General features: G+C 39.3%; 1 protein-coding gene across 1 annotated transcript in view; it reads right to left on the bottom strand.

Annotated features, from left to right (window-relative positions):
• The window catches only part of CD96 (CD96 molecule), a 165933-nt gene that overhangs the window by 36544 nt on the left and 102780 nt on the right, over positions 1-26609 (bottom strand). Inside the window, exon 8 of the mRNA XM_007947438.1 lies at positions 26013-26105. Coding sequence (XP_007945629.1) covers positions 26013-26105 — 93 coding nt within the window. The remainder of the gene's footprint in view (positions 1-26012; positions 26106-26609) is intronic.

Raw genomic sequence — 26609 nt, 5'->3', positions numbered from 1 at the left:
ATATGTATGTATGTGTGTGTGTGTGTGTATAGGAGCTCTGGTACCATAGTGCCTAAGGCACTTGACTGCTAACCAAAAGGCTGGTGGTTCAAACTCACCAGCCACTCCTAAGAAGGAAGTTTGGGCAATCTACTTCTGTAGTGATACTGCCTCAGCAACCCAAGGAGAGGTTGTTATGAGTAGGGGCTGACTAGATGGCACATAACAACAATGGCAACATATAAAAAAATTAGCTAATATATTTGCTTATATGATTTTTATATAAATATGTACATACATTAGCTATTTTTATATAAATATATATAAATACATAAATTATATTTCTATTTATATAGTAAATAGCTGTAAAATACAGCTGTTCTTTTCATTGTGATTAAGATGAACATTTTCTAATATCTTCTTTGAAATGTTAAATAATGTGTACAGTATTCTCAACAATACCCTTCAGTATGCTAGTCACTATGCTAGTTACCCTGGAGCTTCAGTTACTAGTGAATGGCTTCCCAGCTTCCCAGGTGTCTCAATTCTGTGAAAGAGCATGCTTTAAATAGATAAGTTAAGTAACCAAACCTCTGAAAAAGAAGCAATGTAAAGAAATAAATAAATCGGCATTGTGGTGTGTGCATCTACAAGTAATTCCCAGAGATAATCAACAATAATTACCACTATAATGTAGCCTCACATTCACCTCCAAAGATAACATCCGAAAATATACTAAGTATACTTTACCATATATAGAGTACTTACCATTCCTATGAAGTGGTGGTCAGACATACCTCCACTCTCCAATGCTTTTACAATTCTGATACCAACTGTCCTCCCCATGGCACTCTCTACTTCTCTCCTAAACTAAACCTAAACAAACTCACTGCCACTGAGTTGATCCCAACTCATAGCGACCCCTCCTTGGGTTTCTGAGCTGGAAATCTTTACAGAAGTAGATTGCCCAGTCTTCCTTCTGCAGAGTGGCTAGTGGATTTGAACCACCAATCTTCTGGTTAGTAGTCAAATGTCTTAGGCTCTACGCCACCAGAGCTCCTTCTCTCCTAAGTTTGATAATGTCTTGTAATGGCCACAAAGAATTCTATGAACTGTACTTAGAGTTATATGGTTTATTAGGGAAGGAATAAACTACTACTTGGGATCAAGATCAACTTAGGAATAATAGGAACAGGATCAACTTGAAAATAACAGGCTACAATTCAGTATCAGAGTTAGGAAGCCATAGGCAGGTCTGAAAGTCTATCCCAAAGTGAAGGCATATCCCTCCCTTCTTCAGTGTAGGGCAGCTGTCTCAGCTCTCTCTGCTATATATACCCAGTCTTGGCCATGCATGTCTCCTCAGGACAGGTCCCTTTTCAGTCCCCAGAGAACAATTCTTTTCTTGATCCCTGTAGGACAGGTCTCTTCCAGACCCAGCTCCATGGAAACCATCAGACATGGGGAGATGTGTTGCAGGCCTCTTGAGAAGATACTGTACAAAGAACTAAAATGGGTAGCCAAGATTGGGATGGGTAGAAAAAACATGTGGCAAATACAGGATGTATACTGTGATATGCACATCTTCATCAATTTGACAAATATTTATTGAGTGCTTACTGCGTACTGGACTTGGGGATGAAAATTAGGAGCAAGAGAGATTTACCCCCTGCTATCATGGAGTTGACAGGTCTTCCTTTTTCTGAGCACAGCCAAATTATGCTTTCCTGATTCCTTCTACAGTGTTGGTCACGCACTGAGTCCTAACCAACAAATGTGAGTGGGAATGATGGTTACCATTTTAAGACCAAGCCCATAAACCTCCCCACATATAATCATCCATAATCTTTCATAGAGTATTATTCAGATATTATCATGCAGGGTGTTTTGGTTACCTAGTGCTGCTCTAACAGAAAGTACCACAAATGGGTGACTTTAATAAACAGGAGCTTGTTTCCTTAGAGTTTCGGAGGCTGGAAGTCCGAGTTCAAATTGCCAGCCTTAAGGGGGTGGGTGAAAGCCCCAAGACCTTGGGCTTCAGCTCTGCCTCTTGCTCCTGGGCCACAGAAGCTGGAGCCTTTCTTCACTCAGGCAGCTACTGGCTGCTAAGGCTGACAAACCCCAGGTAGACAAGTAAAAAGTCACAGTCCTGGTATCACCAAACCACAGGATAGGGAATTGATTCAAGTCCATTTGTTGTTGTCATTGTTAGTTGTCATTGAGTTGTCTCCGACTCATAGTGACCCTATGTACAGCAAAATGAAACACTGCCTGGTTGTGTGCCAACCTAACAATTCCTACTATACCCGAGTCCATTGCTGCATCCCCTGTATCAATCCATCTTGTTGAGGGCCTTCCCCTCTTTCATTGACCCTCCACTTTACCAAGCATGACATCCTTCCCCAGATAATGGTCCCTTCTGACAACATGACAAAAACAGGTGAGATGAAGTCTGACCATTCTTGGTTCCAAGAAGCATTCTGGCTGTACTTCTTCCAGGACAGATTTTTTAGTTCTTTTAGCAGTCCACAGTACTTTCAGCATTCTTTGCCAGCACCACAACTCAAAAGCATCAACTCTTCTTCAGTCTTCCTTATTGACTGTTTACCTCTCACATGCATACGAAGTGATTGAAAATACCATGGCTCGGGTCAGTCGCATCTTATTCTTCAAAGAGATATCTTTGCTCTTCAGCATTTAGAAGAAATTTTTTGCAACTGATTTTCCCGATACATCTTTTGATGTCTTGACTGCTGCTTCCATTAGGATTGATTGTAGAACCAAGCAATATGAAGTCTTTGACAACTTCAATCTTTTCTCCCTCTATTTTGATGCTGCTTATTGGCCCAGTTGTGAATATTTTTGTTGTTTTTATATTGAGGTGTAATCCATACTGTAGACTGCAGTCTTTAGTTTTCATCAGTAAGTGCACTCAATCATCCTCACTTTCAGCAAGCAAAGTTGTGTCGTTTGCATATCTCAGGTTATTAATGAGCCTTCCCCCAATCCTGATGCCATGTTCTTCTTCAAATAGTCCAGCTTCTCAGATTATTTGCTCAGCATACAGATTGAATAAATATGGTGAAAGATACCACCTTGATGCACCACTTTCCTGATTTTAAACCATGCAGCATCCCCTTGTTCTGTTTGAACGACAGCCTCCTGGTATGTGTACAGGTTCCTCACGAGTACAATTAAGTGTTCTGGAATTCCCATTCTTTTCCATGTTATCCACAATTTGTTAATGATCCACACAATCTAATGGCTTTGCATAGTCAACAAAACACAAGTAAACATCTTTCTGGTATTTGCTTTGAGCCAAAATCCATCTGACATTAGCTATGATATCCCTTACACTATGTCCCCTTCTGAATCCAGCTTCCGTTTCTGGAAGTTCTCTGTCTATATACTGCTACAACCATTTTTGGATTATCTTCAGTAAGATTTTACTTGCATGTGATATTAATGGTATTGTTCAATAATTTCCACATTCTGTGGGATCATCTTTCTTTGGAATGGGTACATATATGGATCTCTTCCAGTCAATTGGCCAGGTAGCTGTCTTCCAAATCTCTTGGCATAATGGAGTGAGTGTATCCAGAAGAGTGCCCATTTGTTGAAACATCTCAATGGGTATTCCATCAATTCCCTAAGCCTTGTTTTTCACCAAATCTTTCAGTGCAGCCTTGACTTCTTCCTTCAATACCATTGGTTTTTGATTATATGCCACCTCCTGAAATGAATGATCATTTATCAATTCTTTTTGGTATAGTGACTATGTGTATTCCATCCATTTTCTTTTGATGTTTCCTGCATCATTCAACATATTTCCCATGGAATCTTTCAATATTGCAATTTGAAGCTTAATTTTTTTTCCTCAGTTCTTTCAGCTTGAGAAATGCTGAGCATTTTCTTCCTTTCTGGTTTTCCAACTCCAGGTCTTCACATTTCATTATAATAATTGACTTTGTCTTCTTGACCTTCTCTTTTATCCTGTCAATTCTTCCATCTGCTTTAGCTATTTTCCACTCAAGGGCAAGTTTCAGAGTCTCTTCTGACATCCGTTTTGGTCTTTTTTTCCTTTCCTGTCTTTTTAATGACCTCTGGCTTTCTTCATGGATGATGTTCTTGATGTCATCCCACATTTCCTCTGGTTTTCAGTCATTTGTGATCAATGCATCAAATCTATTGTTTAGATGGTCTCTAAATTTAGGAGGGATATAATCAAGGGCATATTTTGGGTCTTGTGGACTTCATTTAATTGTCTTCAGCTTCAACTTGAACTTGCAGGTGAGCAGTTAATAGTCTGTTCCACAGTTAGCTTCTGGCCTTGTTTTGGCTGAAGATACTGAGCTTCACCTCTTGCCATATATGTAATCAGTCTGATTCCTGTGTACTCCATCTGGCAAGGTACATATGTACAGCCATAGTCTGTGTTGTTGAAAAAAAGGTGTGTGCAATGAATAAGTTGTTGGTCTTCCAAAATTCCATCATGCAATCTCCAGCAAAATTTCTATCACCAAGGCCGTACTTTCCAACTACTGGTGATTCTTCTCTGTTTTCAACTTTTGCATTCCAATCACCAGTGATAATTAACACATCTTGATTGCATATTTGGTCAATTTCAGACTGCAAAATTTGGTTAAAGTCTTCAATTTCCTGATCTTTGCTTTTGGTTGTTGGTGCATAAATTTGAATAATAACAATATTAAGTGGTCTTCCTGTTAGGTGTATGGATATTATCCGATCACTGACAGCATTGTAATTCAGAATAGATCTTGATGTGTTCTTTGTGATGATGAAAGCCACACCAATCTTCTTCAATTTGTCATTTCCAACACAGTATGTCATATGATCATCTGACTCAAAATGGCCAAAAACAGTCCATTTCAGCTCACTAATACCTAGGTTATTGATCTTTATGCATACCATTTCATTTTTGACAACTTCCAATTTTCCTAGATTCATACTTCGTATATGCCATGTTCTGATGCACACAAACACCTGCCCTCCACTGGTCCTGGGGCTGGCTTACTGTGGCCGGTGGACCAGGAGTGACTCAAGTTCATTAGTAGATAGATAACGTGGCAGGCTGCTGAACAATGACTTGGCTACATGCAGGATTAAAGTGTGCCCCAAACTGCAGATCTTTCTCAATGTTTCCATTACATACTGGAAGCAGATTACATCCCTAAGGTAGCTACTCAGCTGTTCCAGTAGATTCAACAATGATGTTGATCACCAATCTCACCATGGGGAATAACTACATCCAGCTGCCCAGCCACTCAGCACCAGACCCAGCCAAGCTGACACATAACCTTAACTACCACACAGGGTGACTTAGATATCACAATTTGAAGACAATAGAGCCTGGGTTCTTGAATGTGTGTAATAGAGCACTCAGCACTGATTTGGTCCCTCATTGCTTATTTCATTAAGGATAACTTATATTGTATTAAGTAACTGAATTTTTTTGTTGTTGCTACAATCATTTTTCTTACCTTACAGATGTAAATGTAAATGTAGTACAATGTGGTGAGTGCTATGATAGAGAAGGTGCTGTAGAACCCAGAGGAAGGGACATCACAAAAACCTAGAAGATGAGGAAAGGCCCTCTCGAGGAAGTGATATTTCATCTGAGTCCTGAAGGGTAGGAGCAAACAGCCAGACAAGTTGGGGGAAAAGAAGAAGAAGCAAAAAGAAAAATATTCCAAGCAATGGAACAGAAAAGTGAGCAGGCATTAAATTCAGTTCAAAATGTCTGATGAACTTTGGAAAGGAAAGGAATGAGGATAAAGAACAAAGAAGGGACTATATCTCAGAGGTTCCATGAGAAAATGACATTCAACTAGGCCTTAAAATATGCTCTAACCCAGAGGTGAAGCAAAGTAGACATATTTAAGAGCCATTTAAAATGTGGACTCCACAGGGCTTGGTATATGATTGGATATGGAAAAATAAAAGAGAGAGAGAAGTTAAAATGACTTCCAATTTTCTGGAAATTATGGTCAATAGTCTACAAGACAGTGTTCTACATCCTACTTTGGTGAATAGCAACTGGGGTCTTAAAAACTTATAAGTAGACTGTTGGTCTCTTCCCATACAGAGTAAAAAAGAGTGAAGAAAATCAAAGGTGCAAGGAAACGTTAGTCAAAAGGACTAATAGGCCATGTAAACCCCAACATCCATGACCCTGAAATCAGAAGAACTTTATGGTGCCCAGTTACCACTGATGACTGCTCTGAAAGGATCACAGTAGGAGGAGGTCCCAGAGAGAGTGGGAGGAAAATGTGGAACAAACCTCAAAATGATAATAAATAAATAAATAAACTAATAAATAAATAAATAAATAAATAAATAAAATACTAGGTTTACTGGTCAGATGAAGACTGGTGGAACCCCTGAGATTATGACCCTTAGAACTTTCAATCTGGGAATTGAACTTAACTCCTGTGGCTCAATTTACAGCCAATAGATAAAAAAGCCTAAAAGGTGAACTAGGAGGGTATGTACTCATTAGAACAATCAACCATATGAAATCAAGAAGGACATCATGCTTGGCAAAGGAGAGGGTCAGAGAAAAAGAGGAAGACCCTCAATGAGGTGGATTAATACAGTGACTACAGTGATGGGCTGAAGTGTAGCAACAATTGTGGGGATGACACAGGACTGGTAGTGTTTCATTCTGTTGTACATAGGAACCAACTTGGTGGCACCTTACGATATCAACAACATCCTAATCTGAGTATCTGAATCACATTTCTGTGCTGCAGAATTCTTTTGGGAGCTCTGGTGGCATAGTGCCTAAGACATTTGACTGCTAACCAGAAGGCTGGCAGTTCAAAGCCACCAGCCACTCCTCAGAAGGAAGATTGGGCAATCTTACTTCCACAGAGATACTGCTTTGGAAACCCAAGGAGGGGTCTCTATGCAGCATTGAGCACTGACATTTACCCATTGGCCCACACTGGCTGACCGTCTACAAAGTAGCCCTGAGAGGTGTAGACATCCATTGTCCACTTGATCTGAGACTGCTGCAGAGCTGTGCTCCATGACCCTGTAGAGGAGGACTCAGGTAGTCTCCACATCATGAGCACTTCTCCTGTGCGATATGTTTGCTTTAATTTTACGAACTCCATGGATCAAGGAGGGAGCCCTGGTGGAGCAGCAGTTCCACATTCAGCTACTAACCAAAAAGTTGCCAGTTAAAACTAACTTGTGGCTCCGTGGAAGAAAAGACCTGGAGAACTGTTCCGTTAAAGATTAAAGTCTAGGAAACACTATGGGGAAGTTCTATTCTGTCATTTGAAGTTGCTATGAGTCAGAATTGATTTGAGGGTATACAACAACAACTGATCATGGAGTGAATTTTATTTCAACCATCAAGGAAGCTTTAGTTTTTTCCCCTCTCTGTAGCAATTTCTTCAGTTATTTTTTTTTAATTTGTATTCTTATGTATTTTTTTTAAGTTATCACTCATGCTTTTAGGAACAAGAAAAGGTAAAAATGTATAGAATAAATTAAATGACTGACTACAATTGATCTTGGGACAATGTGAAATACTGAGAGATGCGATGTGGTCCTCCTAATTGAGGAAGAAGAGATGAAAGAGTAACAGGGTGGAGCTGAGGAAGAGAAACTCACCATTCATGTTTTTAAAGATTCTCAGAATGAGTACAAAGAGTGATCCTTTTACTCTGAGGTCTTATATCTCATGTAAGAGAAGGGTGACACTTTCATTGTCACTCAGTCCTATCTTCCCTTACTTGGACCAGCATTTTTCATTCACATTCTCTCTCTTTCTGAACTGACCTCCAAAGAATTCACCTAGTCACTTAGTAAGTAAAAGAACACCAACCCCTCTCCACACACCAAGTCAGTAACTGTTAAATTGTTTCTAACTCACAGAGACTCTGTGTTGCAGAGTAGCATTACTCCAGAGGGTGTTCATGGTTGTGAGCATTTGAAAGATGGTTGCCGGGCCTTTCTTCTGAGGTGCCTCTGGGTGGGTTTGAACTGCTAACATTTTGGTTAGTAGCTGAGTGTTTATTTGCAGTTCTGTGACACTTTCTCGTTCACAGTCAGGCCTATTGAGTTCACTGAGGGCTTAATACATGCCAGCTGACTGGACAAATGGATCAATGGGAAAAAGGGATCAATGAAGCCCAGTCACTATCCTCAGGGAGCCCATGGTCATGTTGTCTTCTTGATCTCAGCTGCAAATCTGGGGGCCTTGTGCTGAGGGTTTGTACTAACTTGCATTGTTATTTGGTGCTGTTGAGTCAGCTCTGACTCATAGCAACTCCATGTACAACAGAATGAAATTGCCTATTCCTGGCCATCCTACAATAGTTGGTATGCCCATTGTTGCAGCCACTGTGTCAATCTATGTCATTGAGATGCTTCCTCTTTTTTGCTGACTCTACTTTACCAAGCATTATGTTCTTTTCCAGGGACTAGTCGCTCCTGATAACATGTCTAAAGCAAGCAAGACAGAGTCTTGCCATACTTGTTTCTAAGAAACATTCTGGCTGTACTTCCTCTGAGACAGATTTGTTCATTCTTCTGGAAGTTCCATGGTATATTTAGTATTCTTTGCCAACACCATAATGATAAACCAATTTACATAGCTTACTGAAAGAATAATCCCTCTAATCTGGGATTTCATTCATCATCCAGAACTCAGAGTTGAAGCTATTTGGAGAACTATCTGTTGTTGTTGTTGTTAGGTGTTGTTAAGTCAGCTCCAACTCATAGTGACCCATGGACAATACAATGAAACACTGCTCAGTCCTGTGTCACCCTCACAATCCTTGCGATGCTTGAGCCATCATTACAGCCACTGTGTCAGTCCATTTCATTGCGAGTCTTTCCCTTTTTCACTGACCCTCCACTTTACCAAGCATGACATCCTTCTCCAGGGAATGGTCCCTTCTGACAACATGACCAAAGTGGGTGAGATGAAGTCTGGCCTTTCTCACTTCCAAGGAGAATTTTGGCTGCACTTCTTCCTGGACAGATTTGTTTGTTCTTCTGTCAGTCCATGATATTTTCAGTATTCTTCAACACCGCAATTCAAAGGCATCAACTCTTCTTTGGTTTTCCTTATTCATTGTCCAGCTTTCACATGCATATGAAGTGATTGAAAATACTGTGGATTGTGTCAGGCCCACATTAGTCTAATCTTTAAAGTGACATCTTTGCTTCTTAACACTTTAAAGAGGTCTTTCGCAGCAGATTTGCCCAGTGCAATATGGCATCTGATTTCTTGACTGTTGCTGGTGTAATGTCTAAGGCATTTGACTGATAACAAGGAGGCTGGTGGTTCAAACTCACCAGCCACTCTTCTGAAGGAAGACTGGACAATCTACTTCTGTAGCAATACCGTCTCGGAAACCCAAAGAGGAGTTGCTATGAGTCGGAATCGATTTGACAGCAGTGAGTTTGGTTTAGCTTGGCTTCCTTGGGTATTGATCATGGATCCAAGTAAAATGAAATGTACTGGAACTATATCAGTCAGTCACTCACTGAAGGAGATGGATATCAATCAGAGAATCACATAAATCAATCCAAATATAAGAACTTCTTTTGGAGGGAATGGCCTAATCAGAGCATCTCATGAAGGCTTTCCTAAGGAGTGTTGTGGAAAAATGGGGTCAGGGAGAAAGTTGGGAGATTTTTGGCTGAGGCTACAGGAAATACAAAGCCCTGAGCATGGTCTCACATGCCATGGTTTAGTAAAATCAACCTGCTTGATCTTTACAAGCCCTTGAGGGATGTTTGCTCTGTACGTTAAAGTGAACTGGGCATGAGCGTATGGGGTGTTACCTGTCAAGGGAGAGACCCACACCATCATTAGCATCAGGAAAACAGTGGCTAAACTTCTGGTTTCTCAGAGATTTTTTTTTTTTTTTAAATTAAAAATAGTTCCTTCTTAGAACCTGACCTGGAGATTATGTACCAATATGGGAACATATGTGAGTGTCTCTTGTTATCAAATAGAACATTTTAAAATAATTTGTGTTTACATTCCTCTTAACCAAATCTTGGAAACATTCATACTGATCATGTATTTCAGCATGAGAATAAGACAGCTTGCTTTTTTCTCTTCTGTTTCAAGGTTAAGATTATACTTCACAACACAACAGAACCTCTTCAGTATTCAATAATTGGTTCTGTTTTGTGACATATTCAGCAGGCAAGTAGCATGCAAAACCCAGTGATGGAGAGTTGGTGCTTTGTCTGCTCATTGTTTATTTCTTCTGCAGTTTGAATGCTTATTGTTATTAAACCTTGCAAGTGTCCAGGGATACATTATAATGTACCTTAATTCTAGGAAAGAACAAGAGGTTTATAAATAAACACTGTTTCATACAATATGGCTTGTTTATATTAATTTATAAACTGTCATGAGATTAGATGAGGAAATTTAAACTTTCCTAGCTCATTTCTATTTTAAGTCTTGAAAAATTTCCCGGTAAAATTTAAAATCACCCTTTTTTTTTTATTATCACTAGACATTCAATTAAGTCAGAAGACAGCTCTAGTCAGTTCTGAGGAGACATAAACATATCCTCTGAGAAGAGCTAATTCTGGTTGGCTCCTTGTGACATTATCAAGAGTAATTTAATTCCTTAACTCGAACTCTGGGCTAATCTTCCCATTGACTGACCCTTTCACTGATTTTTTTTGGAAACACAGTTTTTCATTTTAATTTGTCTTTCTGTGAACACTAAAATCACATAGAAACCAAATCCACTGTCACTGAATCTATTCTGACTTACAGAGACTCTATACTTAAAACCAGTTGCCATTAAATCAATTCTGACTCATAGTGAGCCCTTGTGTGTTTTTTGCCCCATATATTTTTCTTTTTCTTTTTTTTTTTTTAATTGAGAGTTGGGTGAAAGTTCACAGACCAAATGGTTTTCCAGTCAACAATTCATACACATTTCATTACAACACTCTTCCTACTTCCTCCCTATGTTTACCACTTCCCTTTGTCTTTCTTTCTTACCTCTTTCAGCTTTCTGAGCTTTATCCCTGGGCAAATATTGCACTTTTGATCTCACTTGGTTGACTGTTCTAAGAAGTGTGTACCTCATTGGTATTATTTTTCACATTATAGACTTGTCTATCATTTGGCTGAAAGTTGAGCCATGAGCGTGAGTTCAGTATCAGGCCTGGAGTTGTCTTAGGGCCATAATCTCGAGGGTTCCACCAGTCCCTATCAGACCAGACCAGTAAACTTGGTCTTTTTTTGTTTTTATCCAATGATTTTGGGTTTTGTTACACATTTTTCTCCCACTCTATCCATGCCTCCTATATAGTCTCATATAGTTTTCTCCCACTCTATCCATGCCTCCTATAGTCTCATATGGTTATCCCTTTCAGAGTGGTCAGCATTGGTAGCTAGGTACTTCTAGTTCTTCTGGTCTCAGGGCCCTGGAAGCTGGATCTCATGGAGTCCATTAGTCCTTTGGACCAATTGTTTCCTTTTATCTTTTATTTTCTTTAATCTTCTTTGCTCCAGAAGGGGAGAGACCAACAGTTGCACCTTAGATGGCCACTCACAAACTTTTAAGATCCCAGTTGCTACTTATGAAAGTAGGATGTAGAATATTGTCTTTATAGCCTATGTTATGCCAGTTGACCTTAGTGTCCCAAGACTGTGGTCCTGAGCCCCCAGACCCAGTGACTCATTCCCTCAAGGTGTTTGGTTATGGCTAAGAAGTTTTCATAACTCAGCTTCCTATATGTTCTACTATATTCATGGATATATTTGTAACACATATAAATACATATGTGGAAATATCCTCTGTGAAACCTATATAGTTATTCGTGGGTGTAGCTCCATGCACCTTCCCATCCTCGGTCAGCTTTTGTGTCTATCTATGTATCCTCTCATATATTATTGTCACTATTGTTATTGCAGGATTTGGTATGTAATTGTATTTACCTTTATTGCCTTTAACTCTTGTGCTCCTCCCACTATCATCTTTCACCTTGAAGGATTGATCTCCTTCTTATTATATTGCCTTTCCTTTCACCCAAGTTAATGTATGTCTACCCTCTACTGAGTGATTTACTCTCCCTTCTGCCTCCCACCTTCAAAGAATGTTTCTTTCTACGTACTTTTTACTGTAGTAGTTTCGTATAATATTTATTCTTTTGTGATTGACTAATTTCATTCTGCATAATGTCCTCTAGGTTCATCCATGCTATAAGGTATTTCACAGTTTCATCATTACTCTTTAATGTTGCATAGTATTCCATTTTGGGTATATATTATATTTTGATTATTCATTCATCTGTTGATGGGCACTTAAGTTGTTTCTATCTTTTTGCTATTACAAATATGCTGTAATGAACATGGGTATGCCCATGTCTGTTTATGTCATAGCTCTGATTTCTGTAGGGTGTATAACTAGTAGTGGTATTTTTAGGTCATATGGTATTTCTATTTTCAGTTTTCTAAGGAAATGCCATACTGTTTTCCACAGTAGTTGGACCATTTTACAAAACAACCAACAGTGTATGTGGGTTTCAATCTCTCTATACCCTTACCAGTATTTGTTGCTTTCTGTTTTTTCTTTTTAAATATTACTATTAATGCTGAAAAACCAAAAACTAAATTCACTGCCACCAACTCGATTCTGACCCATAGAGACTCCCATCGGGTTCCCTAGGCATTTAATCTTTACGGAAGTCAATTACCCAGTCTTCCTTCTGTGGGGTGGCTGGTAGGTTTGAACCATCAACCTTCTGGTTAGCAGTCAAATGTTTTGATTTGCATCTCTGTAATGGTTAATGATCATGAGCACTTCTTTTGTTTTTCAATTTTTTTTTTTTTTTTAAATCATGATTTGGGTGAAAATTTACTGAGCAAATTCATTTTCCATGCAACAGTTCATATACATTTTGTTTCCTGACGTTGATTGCAGTCTCCATAATGTAAGGACTCTCTTTCCACTTCCTCCTTACAGTTATCTCTTCCCCATAGCCTTCTTTCCTATGCATGCCTACTCTGAGCTATATCCCTCTGTGCAAATACTGCCTCTAATCTCCCGTGGTTGATTGGTCTAAGGAGTATACTTATCTGGGGTAAATGTTCACCTTAAACTCTTGCCTATTGTTTGGCTGGAAGTCATGGGAGTCAGCTCAATTCCAGGCCCAGAGGGTGACTAGGGGCCATTGTCACCAGTCTAGTCTCCCCCCCCCCATGATTTTGCATTTTGTTCCCCATTTTTCTCTCACTTTATCCAGGATTTCCTGCTGATTCTTTTCTGAGTGGTTGACAGTGCTAGCCGGGCACCACCAAGTTGTGAGCACTTCTTTATGTGTTCGTTGGCTACCTGAATGTCTTCTTTAAAGTGTCTATTCATGTCCTCTGCCAATTTTTTAATTGGATTGTTTTTTTTTTTTTTTTTTTTTGATGTTGATGTGTTGAAGTTTTCTATGAATTTTAGAGATTAGACCCTTGTCCTATATGTTGCTGCCAAAAGTTTTTCCCAGTCTGTAGGTTTACTACCACTATTTTTTTCAAGATAAGGAAACAGTTAGAGAGGTGACTTGACTTGCCCAGGTTAACAGAGCTAGTAGGTCAGAGACAAGAACTGAATCCAAGCCTACCTGCCATTAAAGGCTTTATTCACTCTGTTAACTTTTTAAAATAGTGTCATCAGAGCCAGGATTGAGACATCAAAGAGCTTAATCATGGACCCTAGCACACAACAGCCCAGAATAAAAAGCCTTTCATTATCTCTACCTTCCTACCCACATCACCTTTCAGATTCCTATCCCAAGACTGTTCAGCCCTAGAGCTCTGACCAAATGGCTTTTCTTTAGGGTGCCTTCCTCAACTCTTCCCCAAACTCTTCCTTCACTAGTCTCTTCTTCCTTTGTGCTTTTTGTTTTTAGTCCTTCATTAAAAAAAAAAAATCGTTAATTGTATACCAAATTTTATCACTATTGTGATGGTGGAGATACATCAGTAGACAAATAAACAAAACCAACCTTCATGGAATTTGTGCTAAATTTTATTTTCTTATAAGGAAGTGACAGGCATGTTAATTATACAGGATGTTAAAAAATATGATGAAGAAAAGTACAGTCAGAAAAGAGGACAGGGAATAAGGTAGAAGGAACTGCAATTTTAAATAGGTGTGTACGTGGAAAGCATCATTGAGAAGGTGACATTTGAACAAATACTTGGGAAGAGCTTTCTAGGATGAGGAAACAAATGTAAAGGCCTTGAGGTGGGAAAATACCTGGAACGTTGGAGGAACAACAAGGAGGCCAATTTGGCTGAAATAAGTTGAATGAGAAATAGAATGTAATAGGGATATAATAACAATTTAAACAAGATATAGCATGTGACATTTCAGGCTAACATTATAGATATCTGTCTCTCCTCACTGCCTTTTTTTTCTCCCTCTGTCACTAGACCATGATCTGTTGTTGTTGTTGTTATGTGCCGTCGAGTCGGACCCAACTCATAGCGACCCCTCCTTGGGTTGCCGAGGCAGTATCACTATGGAAGTAGATTGCCCAAACTTCCTTCTGAGGAGTGGCTGGTGGATTTGAGCTACCAGCCTTCTGGTTAGCAGTCAAGTGCCTTAGGCACTACGTTACCAGAGCTCCCGGACCATGATCTAGCAAGCCTAATTTTATTTATGTCAGTATTCATGTCAATACAGAATAGATATAGAATTCAAGGGCTAGATAATTTGTTTTTATCAGCACAAAACAAAGACAAAACAGCAACAACAACAGTTGCCATTGAGGTGATTCTAACTCATGGCAATCCCATGTGCATTAAAGCAGAATTGTGTTCCAAGAGGATTTCAATGGCTGTGATCTTTTGGAAGTAGATCACCAGTCCTTTCTCCTGAGGCACCTCTGGGTAGATTCAAACAGTCAACCTTTTGGTTAGTAGCTGAGTGTTTAACTGTTCGTAAAACTGAGGGACCCCTAGACAAAGACAGAGTGTTTAACTAATCATACATTCTATCTATTTCCTACTTTGGGTTCCTCCTTTGTCCAAAAGAGATTCAATGGAATTAATACCTAATTTAAAATGCAGCATCTGGATCACTTACTCTAGGTACTGTACTAGGTAGATATAGATAGACAGACAGCCAGACAGATAGATGACATTGGCAATTCAATAGGAGAATTCTCTCCTTCCATGTAAGAGACTGAGATTCAATTCCCAGAAAATGCATCTCATACACAGCCACCACCTTTTTGTCAGTGGAGGTTTCCATTTTGTTATGATGCTGAACAGGTTTCAGCAGAGTTTTTGGACTGAAATAGACTAGGAAGAAAAGCCTGGTGATCTATTTTTCAAAAGTGGCCTATAAAATCTCTGTGGATCACAATAGTCAGATCCCCAATCTATCATGGGAATGGCACTGAACCAAGCAGTATTTTGTTCCTTTATACATGAGATCTCCAAAAGCTGGGAGTCATTTCAATGGCAGCGAACAAGCAAGATTGTGTCATCTGCATATCACAGGTTGTTAATAAGTCTTCCTCCAATCTTGATGCTGAGTTCTTCTTATAGTCCAGTTTCTCAGATTATTTGTTCAGCATATAGGATGAACAATTATGGTGAAAAGATACAACCCTCCTACACACCCTTCCTGATTTTGAAGTACACAGTATACCCTTGTTCTGTTTGAATGACAACCTTCTGGTTTCTGTACAGGATCTTCATGAGAACAGTCAAGTGTTCTGGAATTCCCTTTCTTTGCAATGTTATCAATAATTAAGGACCTCTGGTGGCACACTGCCTATGACGTTTGACTGCTAACCAGATGGTTGGCAGTTCAAACCCACCAGCTGCTCTGCAGCAGAAAGGTGGGACAATCTACTTCCATAAAATGTTTATCACCTTGGAAACCCAAAGGGTTGACTTGATGGCAGTGAGTTTGAGTTTATATTAGGTATTTTATATGCCTTCTCCATCTCTCTCTTTTTGATAACACACTGAGGGAGGAATTACCCCCATTAAAACTTTCCCTTTTCTTCTCTCTCTTGCCTTCTCCCCATTTCTTTCAGGTATCCTTATGCTTGGCCAATGTTTTCAGAAATTTGTTTTTGTTTTGCAACCCTTCATGATCCTGTACATCATCTCAATGTGTAAACCATCACTTCACCATTTTTCTTTCAGGTTCACTGAATTTCTTTTAAAGTTGTTCTTTAATGGTTAATGAAGAAGTAGATTTTCAAATGGAACTCCTTGTAATTCCATTTCAGATGAAGCCCCAAGAGCCAATTATGTTACAGGATATTTCTAAAGCAAGGTACTAGATTAACTATAAAGAATATGTTGAAACACTGTGGAGTGGGTTCTGTCAGCTCTAGTTTGCCGTCAACCTCAAGGCTATGTAGTGGGAGTGGGGGATGAAAGCAGCTGAAGTGAGGACTTTTTTTTAGAGGGAGCTTTCAGGGTCCTATGGGTCTAACCTCATCTCACAGTATGGGTAAGAATCTGTCCCCTCATCTAAGTGAAATGTGAAATGTGGCTTCAAGAGAACCACTCAGAGAACTTCATCTGTGGACAAGTGTTTGGGGACAAAGAGCCGGACTCTGGCTGCAGAGGCTGCATTGAGAGCCCACTCTGCTAGCAGTCTGAATGTGTGTAGAGAAGAGAGACAGGGCTACGGTGGGGAAGAGGAACACCTCCCCAGATTGGAGGCAAAAGTGCAAGTTTTCCCAGAAAAAAAAAACAAAACAGGATGCCATGGAAAGGAATATCACCTAGAAAGAATACCTTGAGGAGCAAAGAGGATCCCAAGAGGGGCAGGCCTCTGAGGCTCAGGGGCTTCTGGGAACATATGCAGATCTGAGCAGAGATATGGTCTATGCTAAGGGGATGGCAGCCACAGTTCACAGGGATTCTGAGAAATCTGCTAAGTGCCCCATGAGATCAAGGTGGTAATTTCGTATCCTGCCCATTCAGGTGGTCCCCAGCTGGATTACAGCCATCCTGTCAAGGAAGATCTTTCTTCTCCTCCCTCTTCCTTTTGGCCCCACCTACCATCTGCTCCTCAAAGAGGGATAAAAACACATCTCTCCTTTCACTCACTGAAATACATAAAACTCACAACTTCATATACCCCAGACTTCTCAAGCTGAGGCACCCCAGGCCCCTAAAGATCTTCCTTCTTGCTTGGGAGAGGAGAGAGGAGAGAAATTTTGGATTGAATTAACTTTTCAGAGTTTTGACATTACATCTGACACATCTTTTTAATTATAGACTCAAGTCTGTTCTTGTGACTGGAAGGAACCAGACGACATTTATTATATGAAAATCACCATAAAAGCCAAAGAATCTGCCTTAAAGTTCTTTCAGAAGCCAGGAAGAAATTATTCAAGAGGGCTAATTTTAACATGAAATGGCTGGCAAAAGTTACATTATTTTATTTTTTTTATTAACCTATCCAATCCAGTTTATTCAATCAGCCAAATTCAAAGGGGTAAAATTTAGTTCTAAGTGCTGTAAGGCTATGTGAGTGACATGCTTAGTCATGTTCAATTACCCAAGAGTTTACCTTATTCCTATGCAAAATCAAACCTGAAAATTCATCTTATTTTCTCAAATAGTAATATTTTCACTTGACCTTCTATTCTGTATCCTCACAGCATCTATCAATACAGCCTCCTTGGCTCCTTGACAAATGTGTAATTGCACTCCATCAATTTACCTGCAGCACAAAGAGCCTTTAAAAACCATAGCAACATTAGGTGTAGAATTGCACTTAGAAGAATGTAGGCCATCAACCACATCTAAACATGTTTGAATCAGTCTCATCAATCCTAGTTGTCAGGATGGAAGTATACTGACCTTCAGCCCAGCATAAAGGAGATAGGTGGTGTGAAATCCTAATCTCTATTCCAAACTGTGTTTTCTCTTGTAGGAGGCAGGCTGGGGAAGTGTGCTTACTGAGTGGGTAAGGAGGAAGTATGTTACTGGATTGCTGGTCTAGAAGAGGTTTTCAGGGCTCCCTTGGGGGAAGATAATAGTAACTGGAAGAGAACTCATCACATGTCATGTAGTATGCTTGTATACACTCAATAATTATGAAATGAACTGAAAAATGGTTCCTCTGATAGCTCATCCCCAGAGATACCTCATCCCAAAGGGAAAAAACTGAATAAAAACACTCAAAGTAAACCAGTCATAAAGAAGACCACCCTTGATTTATGGATGACAGGTATGGAGGGAGGGATTCTTTAGCAGACTGTGTACTTGGAATCCATGAGTAGCAGAAATACTTAATGCTCAGCTAACTGGAAGGTTGGTGGTTCAAATCCACTCAGAGGCACCTTGGAAGAAAGTCCTGACAATCTACTTGCAAAAGATCCAAACAAAACCAAACTCACTGTCATCGAGTCGGATCTGACTCATAGCAACCATTCCTTGGGTTTCCAAGGCGGTATCACTATGGAGGTACATTGCTCAACCTTCTTTCCAAGGAGTGGCTGGTGGATTTGAACCACTTAGACACTACACCACCAGAGCTCCCTGCAAAAGATTAAAGCCATTAAAAACCCAATGGGACAATTCTACTCTGTGAATGGGGTGGCCTTGGGTTGGAATTGACTCCATGGCAACTGATTTTTTTCTTTGTTTAAATGAGTGGCTCAGGCCATAGATGATGAGAAAGATCACAGTGATCAGAATTGCTTAGGACTCAAGGGATAAGAGATGGAGGAGAGTCTTTTTCTCTGATTTCCAACTGAGGAAATGTGTATCCAACTCCCAGGAGTGCCATCCTGAGGAAAACACTGGTCTGCAGAAGGGAGAGTAAAACCAGGATAATAATAGTACTTACATTACTATGTTGTTGGGAGGGCTAAATAAAATATACTGATTAGTTTAGAACAGTGCCTGGTACGTTGGAGGCACTCAATAAATATTATTAATGCAATTACATCAATTGGTAAGAATTTTCAGATAATTACTAGAAAAAAAATTGGAATGCCCCTGTATGATAGTCTTCTAATTTTTTAAAATTTATCTCCTATAGTTAGGCAGGCAATGCCTGCTGAGTCTTCTGTCACAGCCCTTCTCATTTCTGCATATCTCCATTCTAGTTCAGCCATTATCACTTTAAATCTACATCACTTTGGTTCCTTTCCCTCACCCCTTGTTTCTGTCATCTACCATACTCACAATATTTTACTCACATTGTTAACATACTCAGAGAACCAGAATGGCTGCTCATTGAAGTTCAGATCATAGCCCACATCCAAATTCCATTGATTTAACCTCACCTTCATCTGGTTGCACCTTGCCTAGGCAACTATACGATCCCCTCCTGCACTGTGGTAAACTACATAGTGTGGCTTTTTTAGCCATAAGTCTTCATAAACTCCGTGGTGGAATTTGCCCTGAGCAACTGAGTAGCTCTTGGTTGTTAACGTTATGCACCTGGGGTATTTCTGTTGTGAGTTTTTTGTTTTGTTTTGTTTTGTTTTGTTTTTTTAAATAGAGGGCTTAATGTCAAAAATCATTGTCTTCAGGTCTAAGCATCATTTGCAGAAATAAAAATATGGGGTAGGGCCAAAGAGTCTATGACCTGTTGGACAGTGAAATGAGAAACAATCTTCTGGGAAGTTCTCTCTCTCTTTCTCTCAGGTGTGTAGAACTCTGATGTTGGGATTGGTTAGTTTGCCCACTCTGCCAGGTTCAATAGGAGCCCTTCTAGAGGCAGAAGGAGTCCCTCTGACTCCTTCTTGGAGTCAGGCTGGGAAACACGTGCTGCTGAGAGAAACATGCTCCTGAGAGACACACACTGCTGGGAGAGAGACTGAGAGAGACTGTTGGCTGAGAGACGACAGCCTGAGAGAGACTGAGAGTTGTTCCTGAACTTGAATTATAGACTGATGCTTTCCCTAATAAGCCCTATAATTTGTGAGTTCTGTTTGGCCACTGCAGTGAATTATTAAACCCAGCAGAGAGATGGTGGGTGCTGAGGGAGGAACTGTTTGCATCAGGGTTGATGAAAGGGCTGGAGGGAGGTAGCAAGTCGGGCCTCACAAGAATAGACCTTGGGCTACTGATGTTGATTTTGTCTTCCTCTTGTGGGGTTAGAGGAGGTCAGATGATGTGGCCTTCCTGCCCCTTTGGCACCTCCCCAACAAGCACTGTTAGAATTCATCCTGCTTGTCTTCTCACATCCTGTGTTGGTTTTATTGTATGTTTCTGCTCAGGAGGACTGTTTGAATATCTGACTCCCATTTTTCCTATATCTGATTCAATATTTCCTTGTAGTCAATATTTCCTTCTTCCCTGTACAGACTTCCCTAATTCCACTCCCCTCCCTAGCACTCACTGATTTGTCTTACTTTTTATTGGCTGGATACATAGAAGAAAGTTAGAAGCTATCAGATAGCAATTGAGGTATTCAAGCACTTGAGGGCCAATTAAGGGGTCAGAAGTTACTGTCACAAACACATCACCAGCAGTCTTTTCACTGCCTTGCAGATAGATTCTGTCTGGGATCCCCTTCTTAAATTTAGAACACCATGTCCTGACCTACAACTGATCTGACTTCTGGCTGCCTCCTGTGAGTCTACTAATCTCATTCAATGACACATCTTTCAGGTTGATGGCTGCCCGTTTTTGGCATCCTTTCCTCATTCATCAGTAGTTTCAGTGCATCACCTGGGAAACTGCTTCCTTCAGTCTGTATCCCTGACTTTCTGATTCTCCACTCACCAAGAACCAATTACATATACCTGGATGTTGGCCAAAGGTATATGTAAGACTGGAAGTGGTATTTTCTCAAAGCATTTAGGAGTGAAAACGGTCAGCTAATCAGCTAAATCCTCCATCCCTCCAATCCTTATTATTATTATTATTTAAATTTTAATGAAAATATACATAACAAAACATATGCCATCTCAACAATTTCTACATGTACAATTCATTGACATTGATTACCTTCTTCAATTTGTGCACCCATTGCTATCCTTTTCCAAACCATTCTACCACCACTAATATAAGCTTAATGTCTCCTAAGCAAAAACTCTTTCTCAAGTTTTTTTTTTTTTTTTAATGGAGGGCTTAATGTCAAAATTAGTGTCTTCAGGTCTAAGAACTGTTTGCAGAAATAAAAATATGAGGTAGGGCCAAAGAGTCTGTGACTTGTTGGACAGTGAAATGAAAAACAAGGGAAAAGGTTTTGTTAGATCATAAGTTCACTGCCATAGGGGCCCTGTCTGTCTTGTTCAACCCTATAGCCCTAGCACCTCAAGGTATTCCCAGCAAATTGTGGCCACTCAGTATTAATTTGTTGACTGAGTGAATGTCTTGGATGACTGCCAGAATCAGGGCTGGTATTTCTGAGGCCCATTCTCTTGGGCTGCATAATCAGTAACCAATTCATTGAAGTGAATTAGAAGGTACAGGGCTTGCCTCAGGAGAGAGCTTTGAACCTTTGTGGACCAATTCGGTCATAGCCAATGCAGCAAAATCTGAATAATAAACACAAGTTTGTGAAATGTGGATGTGCCAGAACAATAACCTGAATGGGAAAAACTATGAAGCCCTAGAATGAGAGACCTGGAAGAGGCCTAGTGAACCTTTCAAGAGCCTGAGGTGGGAGACTGGATTATTGCCAGGACTGTGGAAAATGACACACATTCAAAGTGGTGTGGTCAGCCACCATCTTTGACTGGGGTACCATAGTTTCTTGACTGTGCTTTTCAAGAGATTTGGTTGTTATGCAATGTGCACACTGCCCTTGTTTTCTAAGAGGGAGATAAGTTTCTAGCAGGGCGTCAACCCATAATTTTTCCTGCTCTAGTCATGGTTCTGGTACACCCACATTTTACAAATTTGGGTCAGTTCTGGTTTCTCTGTGCCAGCCATGACTGAGCAGGGAAGAACAGGTTCAAAGGCCTGCCTCAGGGCATCAGAAGCTCCGGAGTTATACCAGTACTACCCCACCCTAGATTTGTCAGGTGTCTGATCATTCCATGTGGACTTATTTCATTTTACCAATTAGCTTGTCAGCCTGTGTCTTTTCAGAAGACAGTGCTGGGAATGCTGCCGGGACTCAGCAAACACGAATTGATTCAGGTTGAATTGAGCTGGGATTCCCTAAGTAACTCTTACAGTTAGTTAGAATTATCATTTCTATCACTTTCTGCCTTTGTTAAAAAATACATTGTTTCATGGAAGTAAAAAGAATAAGAATTAGATGTTTGCAGGTAGATGTATAGCTTAATAATTTTGACTGAATAAAAATTTGGAATGAAGCCACAGGCTTTTGAAGTTGTTCTCCATGGCATGCTCCATCTTGTTTCCTTTCTTAAAAGACACCCAAGGGTGAATCCTTCTGAGGTAGCCAACCATCATATGATTTCACAATTACCAAGTTTCACACTTTGGAGTTTTCAATGGTAATTCAGTGATTCTTTTAAGAAAATATAAGGTTTATTTAGATATAATCAGCTATTGATTTAGCATTGATTTTTTTTTGACATATAAAAATAAGATTGAAAATTGTTCCAAACATAACCTTTCTTTTTAACTACCCTGACAGAAGATCTAGATTTTTTAAAGTGAGAGATACTTATTATGACATTTGACTCTTGAACTAAAGCAGGATTTCTCACCCTCTGCACTATTGATATTTTTGACTGGGTAACTTGTGTTGTGGTGTACTGTCCTGTGTTGTAGAGTGCTTACCACCATCTTTAGCCTCTACTTATTAGATGGCAGTAGCAATTTATCCCCTCACTCCACATTAAAACAACCAAAAATATTTCTAAACATTACCAAGTGTTCCCTGGTGGGCAAAATCACTTGGATTGAGACCTGGTGATCTAAAGCACTCTTCCAGTCCCATATGCTGAGATCTCGTTTTAAAGAGTTCTTTCAGTTTTCCAGAAACATCCCAACTCTACCACCTTAGTGGAACAATTCATCAGCTAGAATATTTTTCTGGCTTTTAATATTTACTTGACTATAATTTATTTCCCTTGATAATACTAGGCCTATATTATATTATATCTTAAGGGTAACATGGGAGCTCTGGTAGCATAGTGCCTAAAGCACTTGACTGCTAACCAGAAGGCTGGCGGTTCAAACCCACCAACCACTCCTTGGAAGGTAGGTTGGGCAATCTACTTCTGTAGTGATACTGCCTCGGAAACCCAAGGAGGGGTCGCTATGAGTTGGGTCCAACTCGAGGGCAAAATAACAACAACAACAAGGGTAGCATATGGGCTTTCCTTTTCCTTGGATTTATTCAAAGAAGTAAGAATGATGTTGGCATTACATGAACACTTAATACATCTTGACTAAGCCCATAGTAAACTTGATGAGAAGAAATTCATGTTTGGGTTCAACCAGGAAAATGAAAACACCATGAGGGCAGGGGTTGTTTTCTGTTTTGTTCACTGTCATATTTCCAGCATCTAGAAGAGTACTTCTTACGTAATAGGTTTTCAATAAATATCTGGTTAATAAATCATATAACGTTCTTAAAAAGTGTTTAATGGGGCTTTTGCCTCATCCTAAAATACTTAGAATCCTTAAGTTGAAGATCAAGACTCTATTCTGATATTTCCATTCTTGATCCCTGTTATGCAATTCCACCTTTCCTATCCAAGTTTCTCTGTTGATATTTTCTCAAGTGCCTGTGAATAATTTTGCCAGTGCACAACTGCTCATTTTGTTCTCTCTGTTTAGAATGTTCTTTCAATATGAGTTGAAAGATATAATATACCCTTCAAGAATCAGCTTATGTCATCTCTTTTAGGTAGCATTTCCATTATCTTATTCAAACCCTAACTTACTTGTCTGGACCTCTTATTGGACATTTTAGTTAAATAAGGTGTGGCACCATTCACTTTACTATTTTGAAATACTGTTTACACATCTGCAGGTCATCTCTCTTCAAGTAGACTGCAACTTTTTTAGAGGCAGAAACAAATTATCATATTTCTTTTAAAACACCATGGAATTTATTACAGTGCCATCTATACAGTGAAGATACATTATTCTCATTAACTCTTTTATTCAACTAATATTTTTTGAGTGCTTACTCTGTGCTAGGCATGTGTTAGGAAGCAAAACATATATCTCCCCTGTCCACATGGCGTGTTTAGACCAGTCGGAGAAATCAGCTGCTATGTGGTGATTTAGGATCAAAAGACTTTGATGTGAATAAGAATTCTGTCTCTTACTAGTTGTGTGATCAGCATCTCAGTGTCCTCAAATAGAAAATACAAATGATCATGCTTGCTTTATCAATCTTCCATAATACAGATCAGCCTATGTTCTATTTTATATAAATACATTTTATAAATCACAGACAATGGTTATTTTAATTTCTCCATAAAATTCCTCTCTTGAAGAGATGGAACCTAATTCTCCTCCTGTTGGATATCTCATGATGTTCTTAATGACTTGCTCTTAGTAAATGGAATAAAGCAGTGATGGTGTAACTTCGGAGACAAGGTCATAAAAAGGCAAGGTGGCTTTTCTCTGATCACTCTGTCCTTTGGATTACTCAGTCTAGAGGAGATCAACTGTCATACCATGAACAGCCTTAAGAAAAGGCCCATGTGATAAGGAATTGAGCCCTCCTGCTAGGAAACATTGAGCTTGGAAAATTGAGCTTGGAAACAGATCTTTTAGCCCTAGCCAAGCTTTCAGATCACTGAAGCACCAGCTTTAACTCAAACCTCATGAAAGATCATGAACCAGAATCACCCAGTGGCTCCTGGATTCCTGACCCATTGAAACTATATGAAACCACATATGTTTTTAAGTTTCAAAGTTTTGGGACAATTTGTCTTATAGCAGCAGATAACTAACATACAGGGTAATGTAGAGCTATTCCAACCAGCTGACCTGTGGGAGAAAGAGGAGGCAGTCTGCTTCTGTAAAGATTTACAACCTTGAAACTTTATGGGGTGGTTCTGCTCTATCCCATAGGGTTGCTATGGATTGGAATCAACTTCGCAGTAGTGAGTTTATAGAGATACAGGAATTAGTATTGATATTGCTAATATTTGTTGCATGAAGAATGTCACACTCAACTCTGATTTACAGCTGAGTGAGTTGGAAGTGGAAAAAAAAAATCACACATAAAAAAATCAAAATTACAAAACATTAAGAACAAGAAAAAATTAATAGACATAAAAATTCTGATGGGTGACTTGCTTACATCTTTCACTCTGACACATGCTATATTTCCTGAGAAGCAACAACCTCTGACAGTGACTGCAAGGTGTATACCAAAAGCTTCAGGTCACAAGAATTGTTCATTATTCCTACTGACAGTTTTTATTTTACTCCATTTTCACTCTCATTTTGAGCTAAAATTGATCATTTTAATTAAATAAGAAATTAAAACCATACTTCTACTCTATATAGACTATGACCTTTTTTTTTTTTTTGTCCATTGTATTGTAGAAAGTTACTATGGTTCTTTGTTAAATACAAAGATCACAGATATGGGGATTTATAATTTCTTTGCATCTACATAAATGTCTAAAACTCATTGCTGTCCCTTTGCCACAATTACAGACTGGACTTCATTGTTAATAATAACATAGCTGGGAGGGTTGACTCCATAGTCCTCACCCGTCAACTTTGTCAAAATATGTTTGAATGAGAATTAATTTAAGTGTAAAACTGTTTAACTTCCTCTGGCTCACAGGATCCCCAATTAAAACCAATTTCTTAAACACCACACTGAGAACATAGTTGTGAAAGAGGACAGTCAACTTATAAACCTACTTAATAGTGAAAACAGAATTTAAATTTTTCACTGAAAGTTTATTGACCTGATTTTCCAGGCTTCAAATGAAGGACTTTGGAAGCTGTGTTAATTAACTCTTTGAAACCATGAGAATAGTACTTAATAAGTTTATGTAATATGACAGGTAAAAAACAATCATGAATCAAGCAAATTTTCTGAAATTTTTTCCATTATGAAACTTCTTGGATAAAGGAATAATAATTCATGCAAAGAAAAATAGTGTGCGAGCACTCTTACTTGTAGAAGACCTGCTGTTGGCTGGAGAAGACTGGGTGATAAAAGGAGATTCTGTAATATTGGGTGGAGGATCTGTTGGAGGATTCACAGAACCTGAAAACAGGACCAAAGAAATATTTTTAATGCTCCAAATACTGTAAAAGAAAGATGTTGACTTATATGGAAACAAAAACAAAAACCTTCCTTTTTTTCATCTAACAAATCATTGAGGGTCTGTTACATGCAAGACAAGATTTAGTGGAGAATGAGAAAGACATGAGGATCTCCTTAAATTTCACACAGACTAAGATTAGATAAGTACCAGGCACTTAACTGAATGCAGTGATAGTAAAAGTTCAGAGTGCTATGGAAATGCAATGAAGGACACTAACTAAGATTGGGGGATCAAGGAAAGCTTCCTGAAGAAAATGGCATTTAACCATTTAACCAAAACCTGATAAAACAATGATTACAGCATATATATTGTTGTTGTTCTTATGTGCTGTCAAGTCGGACCCGAATCATAGTGACCCCTCCTTGGGTTTCCAAGGCAGTATCACTACAGAAGTAGATTGTCCCATCTTCCTTCTGAGGAGTGGCTGGTGGGTTTGAACCACC

The sequence above is a fragment of the Orycteropus afer genome, unplaced genomic scaffold (genome assembly GCF_000298275.1).
Source record: "Orycteropus afer afer isolate SDZICR_OR568_19922 unplaced genomic scaffold, OryAfe1.0 scaffold00184, whole genome shotgun sequence".
In the NCBI taxonomy this organism is placed as follows: Eukaryota; Metazoa; Chordata; class Mammalia; order Tubulidentata; family Orycteropodidae; genus Orycteropus; species Orycteropus afer.
The sequence above is the reverse complement of the archived record's forward strand: the minus strand, read 5'-3'. Positions and strand labels throughout refer to the sequence as shown.